At 39.5% G+C, this 20,608-nt stretch overlaps 1 protein-coding gene across 1 annotated transcript in view; it reads right to left on the reverse strand.

The window, feature by feature from the left end:
- Positions 1–19,825, reverse strand: part of LOC149770837 (dual oxidase 1-like) — a 64,442-nt gene extending 44,617 nt beyond the window's left edge. Inside the window, exons 1-4 of the mRNA XM_089949061.1 lie at positions 19,611–19,825; positions 16,231–16,416; positions 15,681–15,903; positions 13,407–13,500 (exon numbers count right to left, since the gene is read on the reverse strand). Of these exons, the coding sequence (XP_089805187.1) occupies positions 13,407–13,500; positions 15,681–15,903; positions 16,231–16,416; positions 19,611–19,682 (575 nt within the window). The 5' untranslated portion in view covers positions 19,683–19,825. The remainder of the gene's footprint in view (positions 1–13,406; positions 13,501–15,680; positions 15,904–16,230; positions 16,417–19,610) is intronic.
- Positions 19,826–20,608: the final 783 nt, after the last annotated feature.

The following is a 20,608-nucleotide window of genomic DNA, read 5'->3' on the forward strand; positions in this document are numbered from 1 at the left end:
ACAGTCGTAGACATTCCTGAAAGACCCTTTCGGGAGGACACTTGTGTAACCTTACCCCCTGTTGAACTGGTCAGAACATTACCTAAAACATGTTGTACAGAAACTTGTTTCTATTCCACGTTGATCGTTTTCATGTGTCTTTTATCGTTGTACTTAAGCCTTTGGCTTCTATGTATTTTAGTCTTTCGTGTTCATTTTTAAAACATCAATAAACGTGTCCTGAAAAAGTATAAAAACTCTTGTCTTGTCTGTTTTCGTGTCACAAGTGTCATTCCGAACACTATGGCTACCTCTGCTGTCTCTGCTCCCTCTTTCTCCACTATCAAAGTCATCTACGAACACTTAGATCGTGCCAGTTGGGAGGCTTTGTATTTTCGTCATCCCTTTAACATGCTCATTGCTGGACCTAGCGGTTCAGGCAAAACCGAATTTGTCAAACGTTTGATCGAACATAAATATCATTTGATTGATCATCCACCTCAACGCAATGTCTGGTGTTACAAAGATTGGCAATCGGCGTACAGCCTCTTGCGAGAAAGTCAAGGCGATTCCATCGTGTTTGTGGAAGGCATTCCTAAAGAAGACGATGGAATCGTGTCTGACTCCAGTCAAACCCATTTGCCGAAGAAGAAATTAAACTTTGGTTTACACGGAAAGGGCATCATCGTAATGCCAGTGTCGTTTACATCACTCAAAATTTGTTTCAACAAAGTAAAGCCCATCGCACCATCAGTCTCAATGCTCATTGCGTGGTCTTGTTTAAAAACCCTCAAGATAAATCGCAAATGCAAGTCTTAGCCAAACAGTCAGGAACGTCTTGGCTCACTCAGGCGTACGACGATGCCACTCAAAGTCCACACGCCTATTTACTCGTCGATTTGAAACCTACTACCCCTGATGATTTTGTACCCAATTGTTTCACCACTGGTGCCAAGACGGAGGGCCTGTCCTGTACACGTCTCCGTCCTCGACTTAACCCCACAAAAAATCTATAAAAACCTTAGACACTTTTCGTCTGTCTCACACACATTTTGAACATGACGTCCCTTCAGTCCCATCTTCCCGTCAAATTGATTCGTGCCTTGTATGGCATCAGTCGAGAAAAAAATCCACAAATACGGGCTCGTGTCTTAGAAGCCAGTCTCAGAGAAGTCTTACGATGGTTCACGGTGACAGCACGTCAATTACTACAAGGGATCATTCAGATTCCTCATCAAACCAAACGCTTTTTTTGATCGAAACAAAGTCCCTTTGACACAACTGGCCGATCCCCGCACCGACACTCAAACCAAAAAACAAATCATTTTAAAACCTGGAGGGAGTGGTACTCTAGAAGGTGTCATCATTCGCTCTCTCTTAAGATGGGATCCTAATGTTCCCAAAGTTCTCCCCAAGAAAAAAGCCACCGTGTCAAGACCAGGGCCCCAAGGAGACCCGTGTCTCCAAGAACTTGTTCAGCGGCGGGTACCTCCTCTTTCCGATCACCACCCCGGAAAAAGAAAAGCCCACAGAAAAAGAAACAAAGAAAAAGTCCCCAGAAAAAGAAAAGCCCATAGAAACTAGTCGCAAGAGAGGCACTTCGGCCAGGACACAACCTTACACTCGCAAACCACGACCAACAAGGACGGTGACCGCGTCTCCGGTAGCCTCAGGTTCATTCACTTCTCCGTTGATGACACCAAGAACTGAGAAGTACTTGGAGACGTTGATAACACCAAAAACTTCTCCGTTGATGACACCAAGAACTTCTCTAGTGGCAGGACCCTCCTCTTTAGCGGCAGTGGCCGCTGCTCACAAAGTACCTTCTCCCAAAATCAAAGACCAAGAGAGATCGGGCATGTTACAAAGTTTACTGGATTTGTCCTAGCAAGAACTGGCTCGATTTAGTCCGTTACGTACCCCTGCAAGACGTGTCATGCCTGTGCTCAAGTTAATACGACTTAAAGACAATCAGTGGCGACACGTTCCAGTATAAAAAAGTTGTGTTACAAAGTAGGGTATTAGTGTTTTGGTGCTCCTCAAGACTCAAAGATGTCACCCTCCAGAAAACATCCCTCTTATAAGCCCCAAGGAAAGAAAAGAAAAGGACTGCCTCCTCGTTTAGTCAAACATGGGGACATGTTATCTGTCCTGTCCAAAGCTTCTCCGCCCCTACGAAAAAAACTCATTCAAACAGCCTCCAAAGAGGTCATCCATACCGTGTGCGAATGTTGTTTGAACATTTTGAAAGGCATGATCCCTTTGTCCAAACACCAGAAACAAGGCATAGGCAAACATCGTCACGTTCTTCGCCAAACGGTTCAAAAGAAAATCCCCATTCGTCAAAAGAAGAAAATGTTGGTCCAACGTGGAGGAATTTTACCCCTCTTGTTAGACCCATTGCTGAAAGGAGTCTTGGGAACCATGTTGTGAGGACTGGTGGGAGCAAGATAAAAAGGACCTCTGAAGCAACAAGATCTCAGAATTGACCCTTGACATCCAATGGAAGGACGAAAACTAGCTTTAGTGCCTTACAAACGATGGATGGAATACCATCGTTAGGAAGAACAATAGACACCGCATTTACCTCCCAATCCCAATTTGAGCGAGATGTCCCAGTTACAACACGAATTGCAGTCCTTGATGGATCGCCAAGATTTGTCCGAAACAGAAAAATCGCAAAAGTACGGTCAACTCTTGCAACGACTGCAACTCTTTCACCAAAAGGCTTTAGACGAAACAGCTCTTCCCACTCTGAAAGTTTTAAGACCTTGATGAAAAGTCCATCCTCCACACTGCCACCACCACCACTACTATCAGCCCCAGGGGTCACCAGAGACGCTACCCCATGAAGACCTGAGGAAGAAGAGATACGAGAAGTTTTTCAAACACCGTCAGCAGCTCCCATTTCTAGTAAGATTGCAGCATCCTTGTTGACCCCTTCCCCCACACCCCAACGAGAAGAAATGAAAGCTTGGCTTAAAAAGATGATGTCCACTCCTCCTTCGACAGAAGTGAAAAAGAAAGAAGGGAAACAAGACGTGAAAAAAGAAAAGAAGACCAAAGCCATTCCATTGCCGCCTGCACCACTACCTTCGACTTCTACTCCCGTAGCCCATCGGACACGTAAATCCGTTTCCAAACCACCCTTTCGCCCCATTCCAAGTAGCATCAGCGAAGAGTGGGTGACTTATTAACAAACAAAATGGAAAAAGTGTTAGCCAGCATTTATTACGACTCATCCCATCCTGCAGGTTACGGAGGAGTTCAAAAATTGTATCGTGCTGCCAAAACGCAACTGAAAAGTCTCCGTTTACCTCAAGTACAACGATGGTTACAAGAACAAGCTACCTACACTTTACACAAATCCATTCGATACAAGTTTTCCAGAAGTCGCACCCAAGTGGAAGGCATTGATCGTCAATGGCAAGCCGATTTAGCTGATGTCTCTCATTTGGCCAGCTACAATCGCGGCTACAAATATTTGTTTTGTGTCATCGACGTCTTTTCCAAATTTGCCTGGGTCGTAGCATTGACTTCCAAATCGAGCAGTGAGTTAGTGCGAGCCCTGCAACAGGTGTTGAAACAAAGCGGTCGTCAATCTCTTCGATGGCAAACGGACAAAGGTACCGAATTTCTGAACCAAGCTTTCCAAAAAGAATTAAAGAAACGTGAAATTCATTTTTTTACCACCGAGAATCCTGAAACCAAGGCAAGCATCGTGGAACGTTTTGAACGCACTTTGAAAGACCGCATGTGGAAATATTTTACGCATCACCACACTCTGAAGTGCATCGACATTTTACCGCACCTGGTGCAAGCGTACAACCAATCTTACAATCGAAGCATTGGACGTGCCCCGCAAGAGGTGACTCCCGACAACGAAGTGCTTTTTTCTGATCGCCTGTTTGATACGTCCCCGACGAGGGCTGTCCCCAAGAAAAGTGGAGTGTTGGCCGTAGGAGATTGGGTACGCATTGGCAAAACCAAACGCACTTTCGGCAAAGGTTACTTAACTAACTGGACGACCGAATTGTTTCGTGTCACTGGACGAGTGCTTGGTCGTGATCCTGCCGTCTATAAATTGGAAGACATGAACGGAGAAGTGTTAAAAGGAACGTATTATTTGCCCGAGTTACAACGTGTCACCAAAAAGAAGACGACGTATACCACATCGAAAGCATTCTCGAATGCAGAACCCGTAAAGTGGGCAAACGACGTGTCAAAGAAGTTAAAGTACATTGGAAATGATATCCACCCAGTTTTGATTCTTGGATCGACGCTTCGCAAGTCATCGACGATAAAAAGAAGTGACCATCATGCCCTTTCACAGAGACTCCGCTACTGCGACCACTCCTTCACCTAGTTCTTCTCTGCAAGATCTACAGAAACAACCCTTGTGTGTGTGGTGTGAGAACGTGTGCCTAAAAAGCAAATCGTCTTTTTCTGCCAAATCTGTGTGGTGTATTGTGTCATCCGTGCAGCCATTGCCAATTTGAGCTTGCAACAAGGAGACAAACAATTGTGGACCGTTTAATTGAGCAGTTGCATCGGTTACCTGCTTCCCAATCCCTCCCTGAAATTCACCTCGAACGGGAACGACGGGAACCTTGTGTCCAGTGCCAGTGCCAGTCACCACTCCAACAACAATAACAACCCCATTTCGGGTGGAGACACTCCTCTAACTTCCACTAACCCCTCGGACAGCCACAGAACTCTGGAATTATGAGTCACACTAACCAATTTTACTTAAACTTACCCAGTGACAGTTCCATGGAGGTGTTTCCCAAGAACACGTTGTGCTGTTACACGGATAAATTACCTCAGGCTATCCAATTAGATCACGAAGCCCATTGGGAAGTGGCTTTGGTAGAAATGATTCACCCAACCCAAGTCCTCAATGTCCTTCCCAATCAATTTTTTTTCAGAGGAAGTTCATGAGGAACAATTGTAACAGTACTTGGATACCAACGTCAAATATGATAAGAAAGCACCTAGCACAAAAAATCAAAAGTCGAAAACCTATCACTTGTTCATTCCTCCAGGCTATTATTTTAGTGTTCAACATTTGGTGAGCACCATAACCTCCAGGTTTAATGTCGTGTTTCTTGAAGCTTTGGAGAGTGTCACAAAAAGTGTCACCCTGGAGTACCATATAGTAGCTCGTCGTTTCCGAATGAAATTTCCTGAGGGGGGTAAAATCATGTCCGTTTTATTTTGTCCTGAATTGTTTGACATGTTGGGGGGAGACATGGAGATGAAAATGGCCATGATCAAGAAAAAAGGAATTACCAGTCATTTCCGACAACGATTCTTTTATCAAGTTATTTCGTTCCACGGTAGAACTGAACCAAGGACTGAATTTGATCTTTGTGTACTCCGATGTGGTGGAGTATAACGTGGTGGGACACATCTCCGTACCGTTACTGCGTGTCATTCCTTTCAAAGTGTATTCTGCCAGGTGGAAACACTTATCACTTTCACCGCGAATTTGTATATCCTCACTATTTGCCTGTCGGCAAGTCTTATTTGGACACGGCCAACATTGCTATAAAAGGAGATCTGGGACAAAATATTTCATTCACCAAAGGAAAAGTCACGGTGAAACTCCATTTTCGAAAACGGTTCTCTAACGACTTGTAAGTCATGTATCCAGTGTACCGAGGCGTTGCTCGACAGCGATGATACGGTTTGGGAGATATGCTAAAATCGGCTTTTCGTTCGGTGGCTCCCATGTTCAAATCGATGGTGACACGCGGATTGCACGCCTTGAAAGATGCCGCACTGACACAAGGCAAAGAATTTCTCCAAAATGTCATCATCGACAAACAAAACCCTAAAGAAGCCTTCTTGAGGGCAGGCAAAAATGTCTTGTTGCAAACGGGCAAAGACATTTTGGGCCGACGAGAAACGCTTATAAATGCCCTGAGCTCTAGTGAGTCAGGCATTACTACATCCCTGACGCCTCAACAAGCACAAGGCAGAAAGAGACGACAAAGAAAATACCCTTTCACCAGACTTCACACTTCTAAAGCTAGAAAGACAAAGAAAAGAAAAACTGTTCGAGACTTAGACGTTTTCGATAACTAAATTATTGAGAAACAGAAAAAATGATGCACCGAGAGTCTTGTCTTGTTCCAAGTCGGAACTAGATCTGTTTGCCATACCACCCACCATGATGACCATGCAAGAATCCCAATGGGTCGAATTTCATCCCGTATCCTCTTTGACGGATTCAGCGCCTATCGAGTTTGAAATCAAAGGACAACCTGAAGATTACATCGATCTGTATAGCAGTTACTTGTATTTGAAAGTGAAAGTGATCGAACCGCTCAACACCAATCCAGGAGCCGATGCTAGAGTAGCCTCCCGTCAACAATTTCATGCATTCCTTATTCAGTGAAGTGGATTTGTACTTGAATAACAATCTGGTCATCAGCAGCATGGATACTTACCCTTACCGAGCGTACCTGGACAATCTCTTGACGTACTGAAAAGAAGCCAAGACCACTCATCTGGATGCTTGCGTGGTATGGAAACCTGACACGGCAGGTGCAACCACGTTTAACGACACAGTCCTAACAGCAGATGACGATCCTCACAATGTGGGTTTTAACGACCGTCGTAAGAAAATTCTGCAAGGACGTAGTTTAGAATTGATGGATCGTTTGCATTTGGACATGTGGTTGCAAGAAAAGTATTTGCTGAACGGTGTGGATGTCCGCCTGAGACTGAATCGTAGCAGTGCCTCTTTACATTTGATGGCTGCTGCTGAAGCCACTTACAAAACTATCCTTCAAGAAGCCAGACTCTACGTGCGTCGTGTGGAAGTGTTACCTAAAGTGGGAAACGACATCAGTCACACGTCAAGCAGAACGACCGCCAAGTATCCAATACGACGCGTAGAAGTGAAAACGTTCACCATTCCCGCAGGACAGCGATCTATGATCGAAGATCATCTGTTCCAAGGACAGTTACCCAAACGTTTGATCGTTGGTATCGTAAGCAATGCAGCTTTCAACGGAGTTTACAATGAAAATCCATTTACCAGTTCGACACTTTGGCGTGTCCAAGATTGACGTCAGTCGCGACGGCAAGACCTTGTGTACCCGACCCTTTGAGCCCAACTTTACCCAGAAGAATTATTTGAGATCATGCTTGTCTCTGTACGAAGCCACCGGACAGTTAGGAACCAACACCAGTCATGGTATTTCGTACGACGGTTATGCAGGAGGTTAAGCTTTGTGGGCTTTTGATTTCACTCTAGACCAAGGCAGCGACGAGGGACATTTCCACCCTATAAAATCTGGTCAGATTCGTGTACAACTTCAGTTTCAAACCGAGACCCTGATGTAACGGTGAACGTCATCCTGTATGCAGAATTTGATAATACGATAAAAATCAACAGTTTGAGAGAAGTCATTCTAGATTATTAGAAGTCATGGAAGACTGTTATTCCTCTTTACATAGTGGAGAAACTTTGGACATGGAATGTGAGGAAACCATGAAAGAAGAATCTCAAGACAAAGACGACGAAGTTATGATAAAGTCGAGATAGCCAGAACAAGAAGCACATTTAGTCTCCTGTTTTGCTACAGTCCTAGCAGAAAAAATTAAGGAATTGATCAAGGAAGATTGCTATGGATGTCACAATGATCATCCCAGTCAAATTCAACACGATAAATGTCTGATATTGAGTCAAGAAGAAAAATTGGACGAGTATCTGGACGAAGCTTGGGGTCTCATCTCGAAAGAAGTCGTGTTGCATCAGTGGTATAAAGGCTTGTGTGAACATTCTTGTCCTCCATTAACGCTTCTGGAGATCCGTCGAATAGAAACTCTCGTGAACCAGGGTCCGAAGTCAGAGTTAGACGCCTTTTACTTGTCAGACATTTTCCAAGAGAAAGTCAGGATCGAATTGATCACTTATCATTAAATGTAAAGAAAAAAAACACACAAATAAATGGATACCTGGGAATTTTTGAACCACAGTTCGTACACTGCTTCTTGGAATCCTGTCGTATGTGCTAAAGATGAACTCCCTCATCGCAAACCTCAAGACCATCAAGCTTATGTGATCAACACGGACGACAGTCATCTCCCAGAAACCCACTGGGTAGCCGTCTCCTTTCCTCAAGAAGGATGTGTGGAATATTTCGATTCGTATGGATTGCCTCCTGTGGAAGACGATATCATTGACTCTATGAGAAGAAATGCTCAGACCACACGATTCAATAATGTGAAATTACAAAGCACAGATTCCTTGGTGTGTGGACAGTACTGTGTGTATTTTCTGCATCATCGCAGTCTGGACTATTCTTTAGAACATTTAGTGACTCATTTTGAACCTCGTTCTTCTTCTAGAAACTATGTGAAATTAGGTCCATGGTTTTCTGACCATTATACTTATCTTTTGTCTCAAGCTAGGAAAAGTAGTGTCCATCAATGGCCTAATGACTTCCAACAGTGGAAATCACAATTTCATTCACAACGTTGTCAGCCCTGTCCAAAATAGTGTTAGTGATTTGAGAAAAAATGTTTGTTATTTGAAAAAATGTTCAATGTTAAATTGAATAGTTATTGTTAAAATGTTATAGTTCCTTGTTAGTGTTAAGTGATTTTGAATAAAAATGTTGTGTTTTGAAGAAAAAAATGTCTTTGTGGTTTGTTTGGCTATAGGTATCCTGATTCATGTTCTTTGACTTCTTACTATCCCTCCCATGACACTCATTGAACGTTCCGACTCGAAAACCGTGTAGGGATGTTTTCCTTCACGTCCGCGCTTTGACTATAAAAACGGGGTAGTCTCCAGTCTGACCATGCATTGTCGACTCATCCTGCTACGAAGATGTGCTCCAGACTAGCTAAGCTAAACGAAGCCTACGTGAATTTGCATAGCGTCAGACACAGTCTGATACAGAAGCCTGAAGAGATAGAGAACGTTAGAATGTTAAAAGTCACTGAAGACCTGATAGAAGAGCTCTTCAGAGAAGAAATTAACAGGGAGAAAGAAGAATGGACAGAGAAGTACAGACTTCAGAAACAGCAGAGACAGCAGCGACAGCAACAACAGCAGCAGCAGCAGCAACCTGAACCTGACAGAGGCTTTGTCGACTGTCGTATCGATACCAAAGAGTTCTTCTTCTCTTTCCGAAGAAGCAGACCTTTTCCTGGGAGAAAGCCTATCGTCAGAGGAGGTCGCAATCTTAGAACCTAAAAGATTGTCATAGCTTCAAGTTCACACACAAATAAAACAGCCCTTTTCAGGGCTACCCCATGCTCTAGAAAAGAAATAACAATCGATTGGAATATGCCAGGCGCATACTGAATGAACTGGCCGCGGAGGCCATAGTCAAAGAGGGAAGGATAAAGAAGGAAGAGGAGGAGAGAAGACAGAGGGAAGAGGAGGAAAAGAAGAAAGGAATCATGCCTCACATAATAATGAGGCACAAAGTGAGGTGAAACCCTTGGTGAGGACATCACCCCAGCCAGAAGCTATATCACAGCCACAGGCACAACCTCCTCCACCACAGCCACAGCCACAACACCATCCACGAATTCAGCACAGACAGAGGGAAGTCTTCAGGGCCGCAGAGAGTGATGATTTGGATTCGGAAGCCAATCATCCCCCTTCTGCTATTCCAGTCACAAGGGTGAATTGGCAAGGAGACTGGAGTCGGAGATGCGTGTGCGGTGCCAAGCCAGGGAGGTGTCACCACTAACAGATGCCTCTGGAGTTCGCGAAAAACAGCCCTTTTCAGAGCTAACCAAAACTATAGAAAAGATATAGTAATCAATTTGCCAATGTGCGAATGTGGAGTAGTGTAATTATAAACACTCACTCATTTTCCTGGTGTGATTGTATGTGTTTGTGTGTGTGTGTGTGTGTGTGTCTGTGTGTGTGTGTCTGTGTGTGTGTGTCTGTGTGATTGTAAGCGATGGCGTAAGTATGTGTGGACAGCATATTTGGGTTTGATTTTGCTGCTTGTTGTGTGTGAATAGTATATTTTGGGTTTGATTTTGCTGCATTACGTGTGTGGATAGCATATTTGGGTTTGATTTTGCTGCTTGTCGTGTGTGGATAGCATATAATATGAGATGACAAAAGAAGGGGATGTTTTCCTTCACGTCCGCGCTTTTTATATAAGAAACCATAGCGTTTGTCGTTCGAGCCATTCTACAAAGAATAATAAAGAAGATGGCTTCAAACCACCTTGATAAAACGAGACGTTACAAGACGTTTTGGACAATTTGGGCATGATTGAGTAAATGTTAGCAAAACTGGACGAGGATCGCTATTCTTATAGTCCACATAGAATAAAGATGGAGATCAACAACATAAAAAAGCTAAAGGAAATAATCAGTGATCTGCTGAAAGAAATAAAGGAGGAGAAGGAGGATGAAAAGGAAAGGATAAGGATGAGAGCTTGGAATGAAAAAATTGAAAAGGAAGAAGAAAATGAGAAGAGGAAGAAAGAGGAGGAGGAGAAGCAGAAAGATGAGAAAAAAAAGTAAAAGGATGAAGAAAGAAAAGAAAAGAAGAGAAAAAGTGTAGGAGAGAAAATAAGAAGCTGGAGGAGGAATAGAAGAAATTAGAAGAAAAAAAAAACCAAAGGCCCTTTTCAGGGCCACTCCAATGCCTCGGAAAGAGATTCCATTTCATGCCTCCATTTCTTTTTTTAAAAAAAATGTATATTGAATGTGTTCTATATCCATCTCCCATGGTCCATTTCCATTGTCCCTCTATAATCCCATCCATGTTAAAATTCCCCATGTTAAATTCCCATTGTCCCTAGACAGTCCCATCCCCCCATGCTAAATTCCCATTGTTCCTAGGGTACAAACTGTTTGCTCTAAATGTTAAATTTACATAGTCCCCAGGGTACAAACCACCTATTTATAATGAAAATCCCCTAGTCGCTAGGGTATCCAGCCTAACTACTAATGTATCATCATTACCATTTCCCATCCCATAACAGATTGCATCATCAGTACCATTTCCCATCCCATAATAGAATTTATCATCAGTACCATTACCCATCCAGTATCTTTAATGTGTTAGAGGTCGATGTTTCTATTCATTTCCCTCAATTATTTTAAAGGACTCAAAATGGATATAGTAAAAGACTATCAAACGTAGGAATAGAGCTTATAAAGGGCACAATTTATCATGCACATATTTTGCTGGAATATATGAAAAACAACCATTAACATGGCCATTTTTCATCCACAGCCTTACACTAACGTCTGCAGACTGAGATCTATGTTTAGTATCGAGTCAGTCATAAGTAATAACCAAATTAAATATGGTCTAAATCTTCCTGGAAAATTGTTAAAAATATATTACGCTTCATAGGTAAGATACTTGAAGATAAAACCCGGAACATGAATACTAGTATTCGCAAGTCATCCAACTATTCAAAGCCAGTTAAGGCCAGAACTTTATTTTGAAAGAATGGTCTAAATATGCCGAAATCAATCTCCTTTGATATCTTGTCGAAATAAAGTGTTTCGTGAACTTTTGTTATATAACTGAAACAAGATGGATAGCAATGACTTCAAAATAAATTAGGTGCATGTCGATTCTAAATCAGTCATGGGCCATTACTCCGTAAAATTGAGTCACTTCCTGGTGACTAGATACTATGTTGAGGGGAATTTTATTTGCAAACGTGCTTAACATCAAACAAAGCAAATTGAACGCCTGTGTTCTGAAGCCAGAGTGATGATTAAGTCACTCAAAAACCGTGATTCTTTAAAATAAGGTTATAATTTGCATCATCGTAAACGTCATATGAGATATTGTTAAAAGAAAAATCCACAAGGCTAATATTCAGTTCGACTCGAGCAGAAAATTTAAATAATAGTGTTCGCATCTGGGTGGAATGTCTGTTCAGGATCGTTCGATGCCAAAAGTATGCAAAATCAGGTCAAAATATAATCATGTTAAAACTTTCTACGAATCGGCTACGTTAAAGATTTATTGCAAATTTGATTGAAATCAGCCAAAAGTGTAAATGATAAAGAGTTCATATGTGATATAAACACCCATGCTCAATTTATTAATGGGCCACAACTCTTATCGATCTCATTTATTACTCCGCTGAGGTGAAATTTCTCAACCAGCCTGATTTAAATCATTTGAAAACGTGAATACACGAGTGTTTACAAACTTGTGAAATATCTATTCTAATTTGATAAAGGGTCAAAAATGTGTACAAAATCGTTTAAATTAGTGCTTTATTTTATTTATGCAACCCCTTGTTCATAAGAGTTTTAATTGTGCATTTGACTGAGTACGTGAAAATTATATATACAAGCCATTGAGATGCCTATTGTAAGTTGATAAAAGGGAACGACTTTCAGATACACAACCCAAATCTGCTCATTATTCTTAACTCTTCCTAATTCCTGTACACACAAAGTTTCGCATCACATTTGTTTGAAATATAATCACGAATGTGGAACCTAGTGTTTACAAATTTAAATATTTGCGATGTCAATTTTAAGCCGACCACGGGCCACAGCTAATAAAATCATGTGCACCATGTGATCAACATCTCAATTATTCGAGTTGTTGTTGAAATAAAGCTTCGCAAAATATTTTGTTTAAATCTAAAATTAATGAAGCTGTAAGAGTGCTCAAAAGTGGAATAATGACTGGAAGCACAGCTGGAACAGGTCTGTGTATATGCCCCTTCCCTTATAGCGGTGTAAAACGTCCAAAAGCTGTTCCTCACACAAAAGATATGGCTTTTGAAATGTGCAAGTTCAGTTATACTTGTTAAATACATTATCTTGGACATATCCATAAAAATTGACATTTTGTGCCTCAAATTTGCCAATGAATTAACCACTGAAATCATACATCATTAATTATTTTATCATACTGATGTGTAATATTAAAATCAGTCATTTGAATGTAACTATTTGCAAATCATAACTACAAAAACAAGTGTAATCTTCAGTACAGACAAAAGAAGGAGGTAGAGGTGAGGAGGATAAGTTGAATCAAACGCTCAATCCCTTTAGCATTGTTATAATTAGAAATCTAGTAGTTTATCCCATACTTAATTTTGAGAGTAAATTTGGCGATTTCGTTTATATTTAAACCATCAGAACACCTTCCATAAACATATAGACAAAACCAACATAGGTAAAGGATTTTTTTATGCCTTTTTAACTAATTACCGATTATATTTGTCTGTATCATTATCTTAAACGCATTTAGTATTTGCTGCAAAACCAAATGGTTGATAATCTACATAACAGTCAGCTTAGCTCGTTGTTTGAGATTTAGTGCAAGAAAAAACGTTTATATCAGCCATTCCATATGCTTGAGTATTTGCAATGCTTTTCACAAAAGTATTAACCTCAAAGTAAGGATGAAAAAAGAGTCGCAATTGAATGAGGATACATGCATTTACCGTATCATCTCATGTATGTCATCTTTGGAAAGCACACGTTTTTGACTGGCGTCGTACATGTTGAACAAAAGACAAACTTTCTGGTCTAAATCATCTAGCAATAGAAAATTATAGAAATATAAATACTCCGATATAGGCTTGAACTATTGAAATTACAGGCAAAGAAAATTCTTTAATCTTTCTCTCTAATTTGTTTTAACAGGAATGGATAAACAAAACAATATACAAAGGTTTAGTTTCACAAAAAAAGATTTACTTTTATTTGTTTTATATTGTCTGTATCCCAAATACTCTAAATCATTAAATGAGATGTCAATGATCTTTAAAGGCGAGCACAGTAGAAAACTCATACATCTAAGGCCCATTTGAAGCTCTTAAACAGATTCAAATGACGAATATTTCGGGTACATTATTGGAGCATCATCCTGATTCCAGTCGTGAAGCACGTCAGTATAACATCGCATGTAATCAACTGCACTGGATTTCAAATCGAACAGTAAATATGCTTGTGGCAAACGCTTGGCATTGTCATATGCACAATATAGCCACGACGATCATAACTGTCTCTCCAGCACTTCCATTAGAGATTTGTCTCTGGTACTTTTGAACAGCACTAACTAATGAGTATTGGGACTGATGGTTCGATGATATTCCAAATCTTTACATAACATGTTATAGAAGATGACGAGACGAGTTTGACCGAACTTTATGACAGCATTGTTTGTATCTTCCTTCTCAGCAACAATAACAACTTTGAAAAGGAAATTGTTGAGCATCTGTTCAGTCTTTTTTGACAAGTCATTCCTATCTGCAGCTGTCGCGGTTGTACATCAAAACCAGAAAACGGAAGCATACTTACTGTGCGAAACACTATGAACATTTATTTCGCAGTTGCAGATATTGAACTATCAAGAAATAAGTGCTGAGAATGCACACAGACATTAGTTCGTAAGGATGGGTTTTGGATTGTAAATATAGGTTTGGCTTTGTAAGAACTTATTTTATGATAGTATACCCTGTACCCGGTTGACAGGATTATTTCCCAATGACTTGTGTTTGTTTGACAGAGTGTGATATTTCATGCATTGCAGTATACCTGTTTTTGCATTATTCTAATTTCTTTAAGTATGTGCTATTTCTCTGACCATATACATTTTCTCCCCTCATTTAATTTTGATGACATAATATGAATTCATTTTTTCCGTAATTTATTATTTCGTTCATTCATGCAATCATACATATTATTTTTCTCTGAGCGATTAAACATTATTACAAAAACATGATTATGTTTTAAAAAGTGTAACTTTCCTACGAAATGAAAGTGCAGGAAACACCAAGCTGAATCGATAAGGTGTGACCTTGTTTGAATAAGTGTCTCTTTCTCTCATTCTCCCTGTTACAATTCTACAGCTATGAGTATGGTACTATAAAGCATCTAGTTCATTATTTATTAACAATATGTGGCAACTGAGTGTGTTTGGATGTTAGTTTGCAAGAAATAGTGTTTGTCGTCTGTTTATAGCATATTATACCCCTATGCATGTATTTGCAAAAACCAATGTTGGGATGTAAATGTTTGCTTTTGGTTTTCTTAGAGCAGATGTTTGTTAGCATGCAAAATAAATGATACTGCTAGACATATTAGTTGGCAAGGGTGGGATGTTGGATTGTACGGATGGTTTTTGTTTCTACAAGTAAATGTTTTCCATCATTTGTTTCGAGACTGTTTCTCCATCAGACCTTATAGCCGTTTAAGTCATGTTAAATTGCAGAGAGGGCTGTAGTAATTAATAATGTTACATTCATGCAAAGAAATAGTGACAAATAATGTTTAAGTTCCAATGCCCAGTACAGTTAAATGACAATGTTTAATTCCCACAGGCTCCCATAATGTCTCACAGGTAATATTGAAACTCCTACAGACCCCTAAAGTGACCTATACTTATAAATTTATAACAGCCACCATACGATTTATAGACACCAATGGCGTCATCTGTCATATTAAAGTCCCATAAGCTCATATACCATTTCAAACCTAAGGTTAAGGTCTCATAGACCATCAAAGTATCCAGCAGGACGCCATAGCATTTATGTAGATTCCCCTTACCGAGTAAATGTAAAATACTGGACGAATCTACAGACAATTAATGGGTCACCAGGCGGGCCTACATAAGCTTTCTTTAGATATCTGACGTTAGGACGAATAGTAGGAAAGAGAACACCTAATAGCATTGCACTATCAAACCTAACAAGTACTTATATATAAATGATTACTTGAAGCAAACAGAAGGAAGATCTTCATGAAGTCACGGAAGGACACGTGACCATTTCTCTCGGTGTCCACCAGCAGGAACATATGCTTGATGAAAATGGAGCTGGGCTTGAGTCCGAACGCCTCTGCAAACTCGGTCTGGGTCAGCTGCGCTTGAATTATCTTCTCTGACACAGACTCACTCTTAAAATCATCCATGTAATCCGATGAGTCTTTCCAGAATGACTAGACAACATAAACAATGGATAATGATTTTTACATTTGTCAATGAAATGACTTCTGTTAAAGTCATCAGCTAAACGCGTATCTTTCAGAGGTACGTTTGTACAGTATCATGTATCATTTCTGGTAAATCTACTGGCAACAGCACCAATAAATGTTACGCATATGCAATTTTTATGCTGTTTTTCAACTTTACTCAATGTTTTTGTTTCAGTGCATTTTGTCCATAATATGTTTTCATTGTACACAATCTGTTTAATATTTCTATTCTGTTAATGCAATGTAATTACTAGCTAAATTGTATGAATTCGTTGAAATGAATTAAGTCACCTTGAGGCAGACGCTTTTGAAATACTTGTTAAGCTCTGCTTGCCGGTCCTTTTTGGTTGTGCTGTTTCGTATAATGTAAGCCTCCACCAGTGATCTCCCCTTAAGAGTTATGCCCTGAGCCTGGAGCATGCGCTCTAGGATAACTGCGAACTGGGTTCTCTCTGCCTTGTTTCGGAATCGAATTACCTAGTAAAAGATATACTAGAAGGTTTGATTGATACGAAATAATCAGAATTTAGAAAATGAGAAATGTGTGTACAGATGATCAAATTTTATTCTAGCATCTGGATGCGGATAATTTCAAGCTATTTCTCGAAGTCTGAAACAACAATGCAAGTAATAATAATGAGGAATTTGTATAGCGCCTAATCTTTAGAAGCTTTAAGCGCTTTACAACATTAGACAACGCCTATAAGATAAAAACATAACAATATTATTACAAAAAACAAACACCATGAAATTAGAAAAACATTAGTGTAGTTTGTTAGTTAATAATAATTCATGTATGCCAACGAGGAATATATTTCAATAGCCAAACTAGTGATAGAGCTAGAAAGTGTGTGTGTGTGTGTGTGTGTGTGTGTGTGTGTGTGTGCAAAACTTCCTTTTTCTCAACTGAATTAAAATCTAATATCGTTTCAAATAGTTATTTCAATCGACAAACTTCACGCCCAAAAATAGGTAATATGATAGACGTACACTATTTTCCAGGTTTAAATTACGTTAATTAAAAACATATTGCATTGCGTATGGTTCAGCTAGTGGTGGTATTTAATGTAGATGTTCAGGTCTCTGAGTGGGAGTGTGGTGTTTGCTAGTGCTCTTGACAGCATCTTGTCTTTCATGGAATTATTTCTTGTCTAATGTTTATTGAATTTTGTTTTAGTAAACTATTACTATTCAATACAATTAATTTTATTGCCAAAAAGCCTTGTCTTCAGATTCCGAACCTCACATTTATGACCTCATTACTATCCTACTAAAATTGCTTCTCCCACATTTTTCGTGTTCAGGTCGTAGGCAACTTCAATGCTCAGATGAAAACATGGAACTAATTGGAAGTTGTTAATTTTCAGACCAATTTGTGGCTATGTGCATTCATTTAAAAAAACGGAGAACAACATGAAACGTCATTTAATTGTAAATCTTTTTCAAAATCAATCTGCACGTGTTTGTCTTGTGTTTCGCAACATGTTTTCGCGATCATACATGAAGTAATATATGCTTAGATGTCTGGTAACATCCACAATAAATCACTTGAGCATATAACGATACTGCAAGGAGTCTACATCAAAGTCAATCCGGAACTTGAAAAATACTTAATATGGCCTTTATGGTAAGAATGCAAAGGCCTACTGGAAGGCAAAAACATACAATGTTGCTATTATCACATCTGGTATCGCAGAAAATTTGTTAGCATGTATTTTTCGCCAAGATACAGAATATCCACAATGTAAACAAACGATGTTCATTGATCTTATCTTCTCATAGAGCTAACTCAGTCAAAAGCTTCAATATTAGCTACTTCCCTTCCGTTAATCTCGTACCAAACCATGATAATCGACTTTTATGAACATCTTTAAGGGATACATGCCCAGGTAGGAAATAGCATTCACACACAAAATGTTTACTCACAAGCTCAAACTCAACTCTTTGAATAAGGACCGGAACATAGTTAGCCGATATCCTTTTAATCGATAAATAGGAGTACAGATGTGTGTGTGTGTGTGTGTGCGTGTGCGTGCATGTGTGTGTGATTTGGATTTTTAACGTAGATTTTAAAGAAATTCAGTCGTATCGCAACAATGTCTGCAGTGTGGCAGTTTATAATAATGTCTAGCACTGTTGCATCATGCCGCAGGCATATAGCATGATGTCCCACCCAGTCACATTATCCGGACACCAGGCCGACATGTCTTAGCACTAACCTCTGAATGTTTAGCACCAAGCGAGACAGCTGCTAATATCATTTTAAAAGTTCTTTGGTATGACTCGGCCGGGGATTCAACCCACTACCTTCCGCATCAGAGGAGGACGATCTAACCAATAGGCCACCGGAGCGTGTGGAATTAAATCACGCCTACTGCGAGATAGCATGGATTCACGTCAAGAAGACCAATAACAAAGATTGTAAAGACCTTAACCTTGATTTATAGACAACATGGATTCACGTAAAGACCAAAGAGTGCCAAGACTATATACAGTAAAATCCACTTTATTAGGCCAACTTTTAATCGAGGCAGCCGTTTATTTGGAACAAAGTTTAAATGAAAGAATACATATATACCTTTTTAACTCCTCGGCATAAGTGGAGCGGTCGTTTAATTGGGTCAAAGTGTTCGAGTCCTGATTTTTTCCAATTAACCGAAATCCACTGTATATACCAAATCATTTGCTGCGAGATCACATGAACTAAGGACCAGATTGGATGGTACAGACCTTAATTTTCTGAATAACATAGACAGGAGAGTTTCAAGCACACATGTTCTGACAAGTCCTGACACACTGGTAAAAAGATATTACCTATCAGATCGAACTGAACATCAAGAAACCTGTCATCATGCAATTTAGACCTTAAACATAAAAACAACAATTTCCATGCAGCATGGAGTTTCTTCGTGCAACACAAATATCATCATACAGCTGGTTATAACTGAGCTACGTTCAAAGGTGCAATCTATCTGAAGTACAATCTTCATGTACACTAACTGTACAACAAGACTACTGATGAATTTGGGTTCCTTAAACACGTGTAAACATTGTCCATCCAAGTTGGCGTGCATACGTTAACTTAGTCCGACGAAGGATGAAGTTGTAACCTACCATTTGGAATCCCAAGCAAAAGATACAAACAAAACAGGTAGAGCAGACCGAGTGAAATGTAATCAATATTATATTAAATACACGTTTATTATAAAGCAAAATGAAACTGTAACTTCTATGCTCGCATACAATCTCTTTCCAACATCCAGAATATCTAAAGCGCTACTAATGCCAATTGATAACATACCAGTGATGGTTTTATGCATACCAATACTCAATTATTTGCCGGTCTGTCACAAAATGTAATCATGTTATTCAAAGCGAACTCACAGGGCCCATGTGACTTTACATCGGCCATTCTTCAAACCCCATTCAAATATGCAGCGGTTCGCTTTTACGTTTTGTCGGTTTAAAAGTTGAAGACAAAATAAATGGATAGGTAAACGAATGAGTTCTTCAAAAACGCATTCAATATCTTTCTTAATTGAATTATACGCAGAACGTGATTACTGTCGTGATATGTTGGGTGAATTTCAAGTGCGTTTAATAAATGAATGTAACTTTTCTTCATTGGATACACATTATCCAGTCCGTGTCTTTATAACGTTATTACTTACAAGATCATGTTCATCTGGAATCTTAAGAGACAAAAGTTCCTCCATATTGTCGCTGGAGAAATACACCTCCATTCTGTCGATACCTCATCGCATCATTCCGCGCAGGTCAATAAACCTCACAGCCACGCCTGTGTGGTCCAAGACACTGATACGGTGTTCCTTCTCCTCGAGGTTAGTGGTGACGATTCGATCCATCTCGTTCGGGCCAATCCACTCATTCACTGAATGTTCACGAAATTGAATTAATGGAACAAAATCAACATGAAGTATGTGTGTATATTTTCTATAAAATTGAACAAATGTACACATAGCATATATTGTGAAAGCACATAAAGTGATGGGTAAACATACTTTCATATGAAAGAGACTAAGAAAAAAAACTATTTTTCTGTATTCAAACACTTTTGATCACTATAAGAAATTGATAATTGATAGTACGACCACAAGTACTTTTCTTTTTGTAGGAATCAAACATGTATATCAGAAAGAGAAATTATTTGAACCTGAATATGATTTCATCTTTAGTAAGAGATACGTTTGTGTATATTAGTAACATATTTAGCCTCCTGCACATACCGTGAATACAATCTTGTTAGAATTTGCTTCTTACAAAACAAATACCAATAAATTACTTACTGTTGGCTTAGATTAGTTGTACTTGCTATCATCGCAGAGACTTTATAACAGATGCAAAATATTGATGACGTTTAATATTTTGGATCAAACTGAGATCTTGATCAAACTTCATTCTTATACTTTTAATGGGGTATGTATCAAGGCCAATACAAGGTTAGCAATATCAGGTCCACTTGGGCCACATGGTAGCACTAATAACCTTTTGAGGAAATTTGAACATACTTGTTGATTGCATATTTTTTTATTCATTTATTAGTATTTTCTTGCAAACACTTGCTGAAAGAAGTATAGTGTGATAGAACATAGTATGATCTCCACAAGGTTGAAACTTCAGAATACTAAACCTCATTTTTACAATTCAC

The sequence above is a fragment of the Sinohyriopsis cumingii genome, unplaced genomic scaffold, assembly GCF_028554795.1.
Source record: "Sinohyriopsis cumingii isolate HCF-2022 unplaced genomic scaffold, ASM2855479v2 utg002263l, whole genome shotgun sequence".
NCBI lineage: Eukaryota > Metazoa > Mollusca > Bivalvia > Unionida > Unionidae > Sinohyriopsis > Sinohyriopsis cumingii.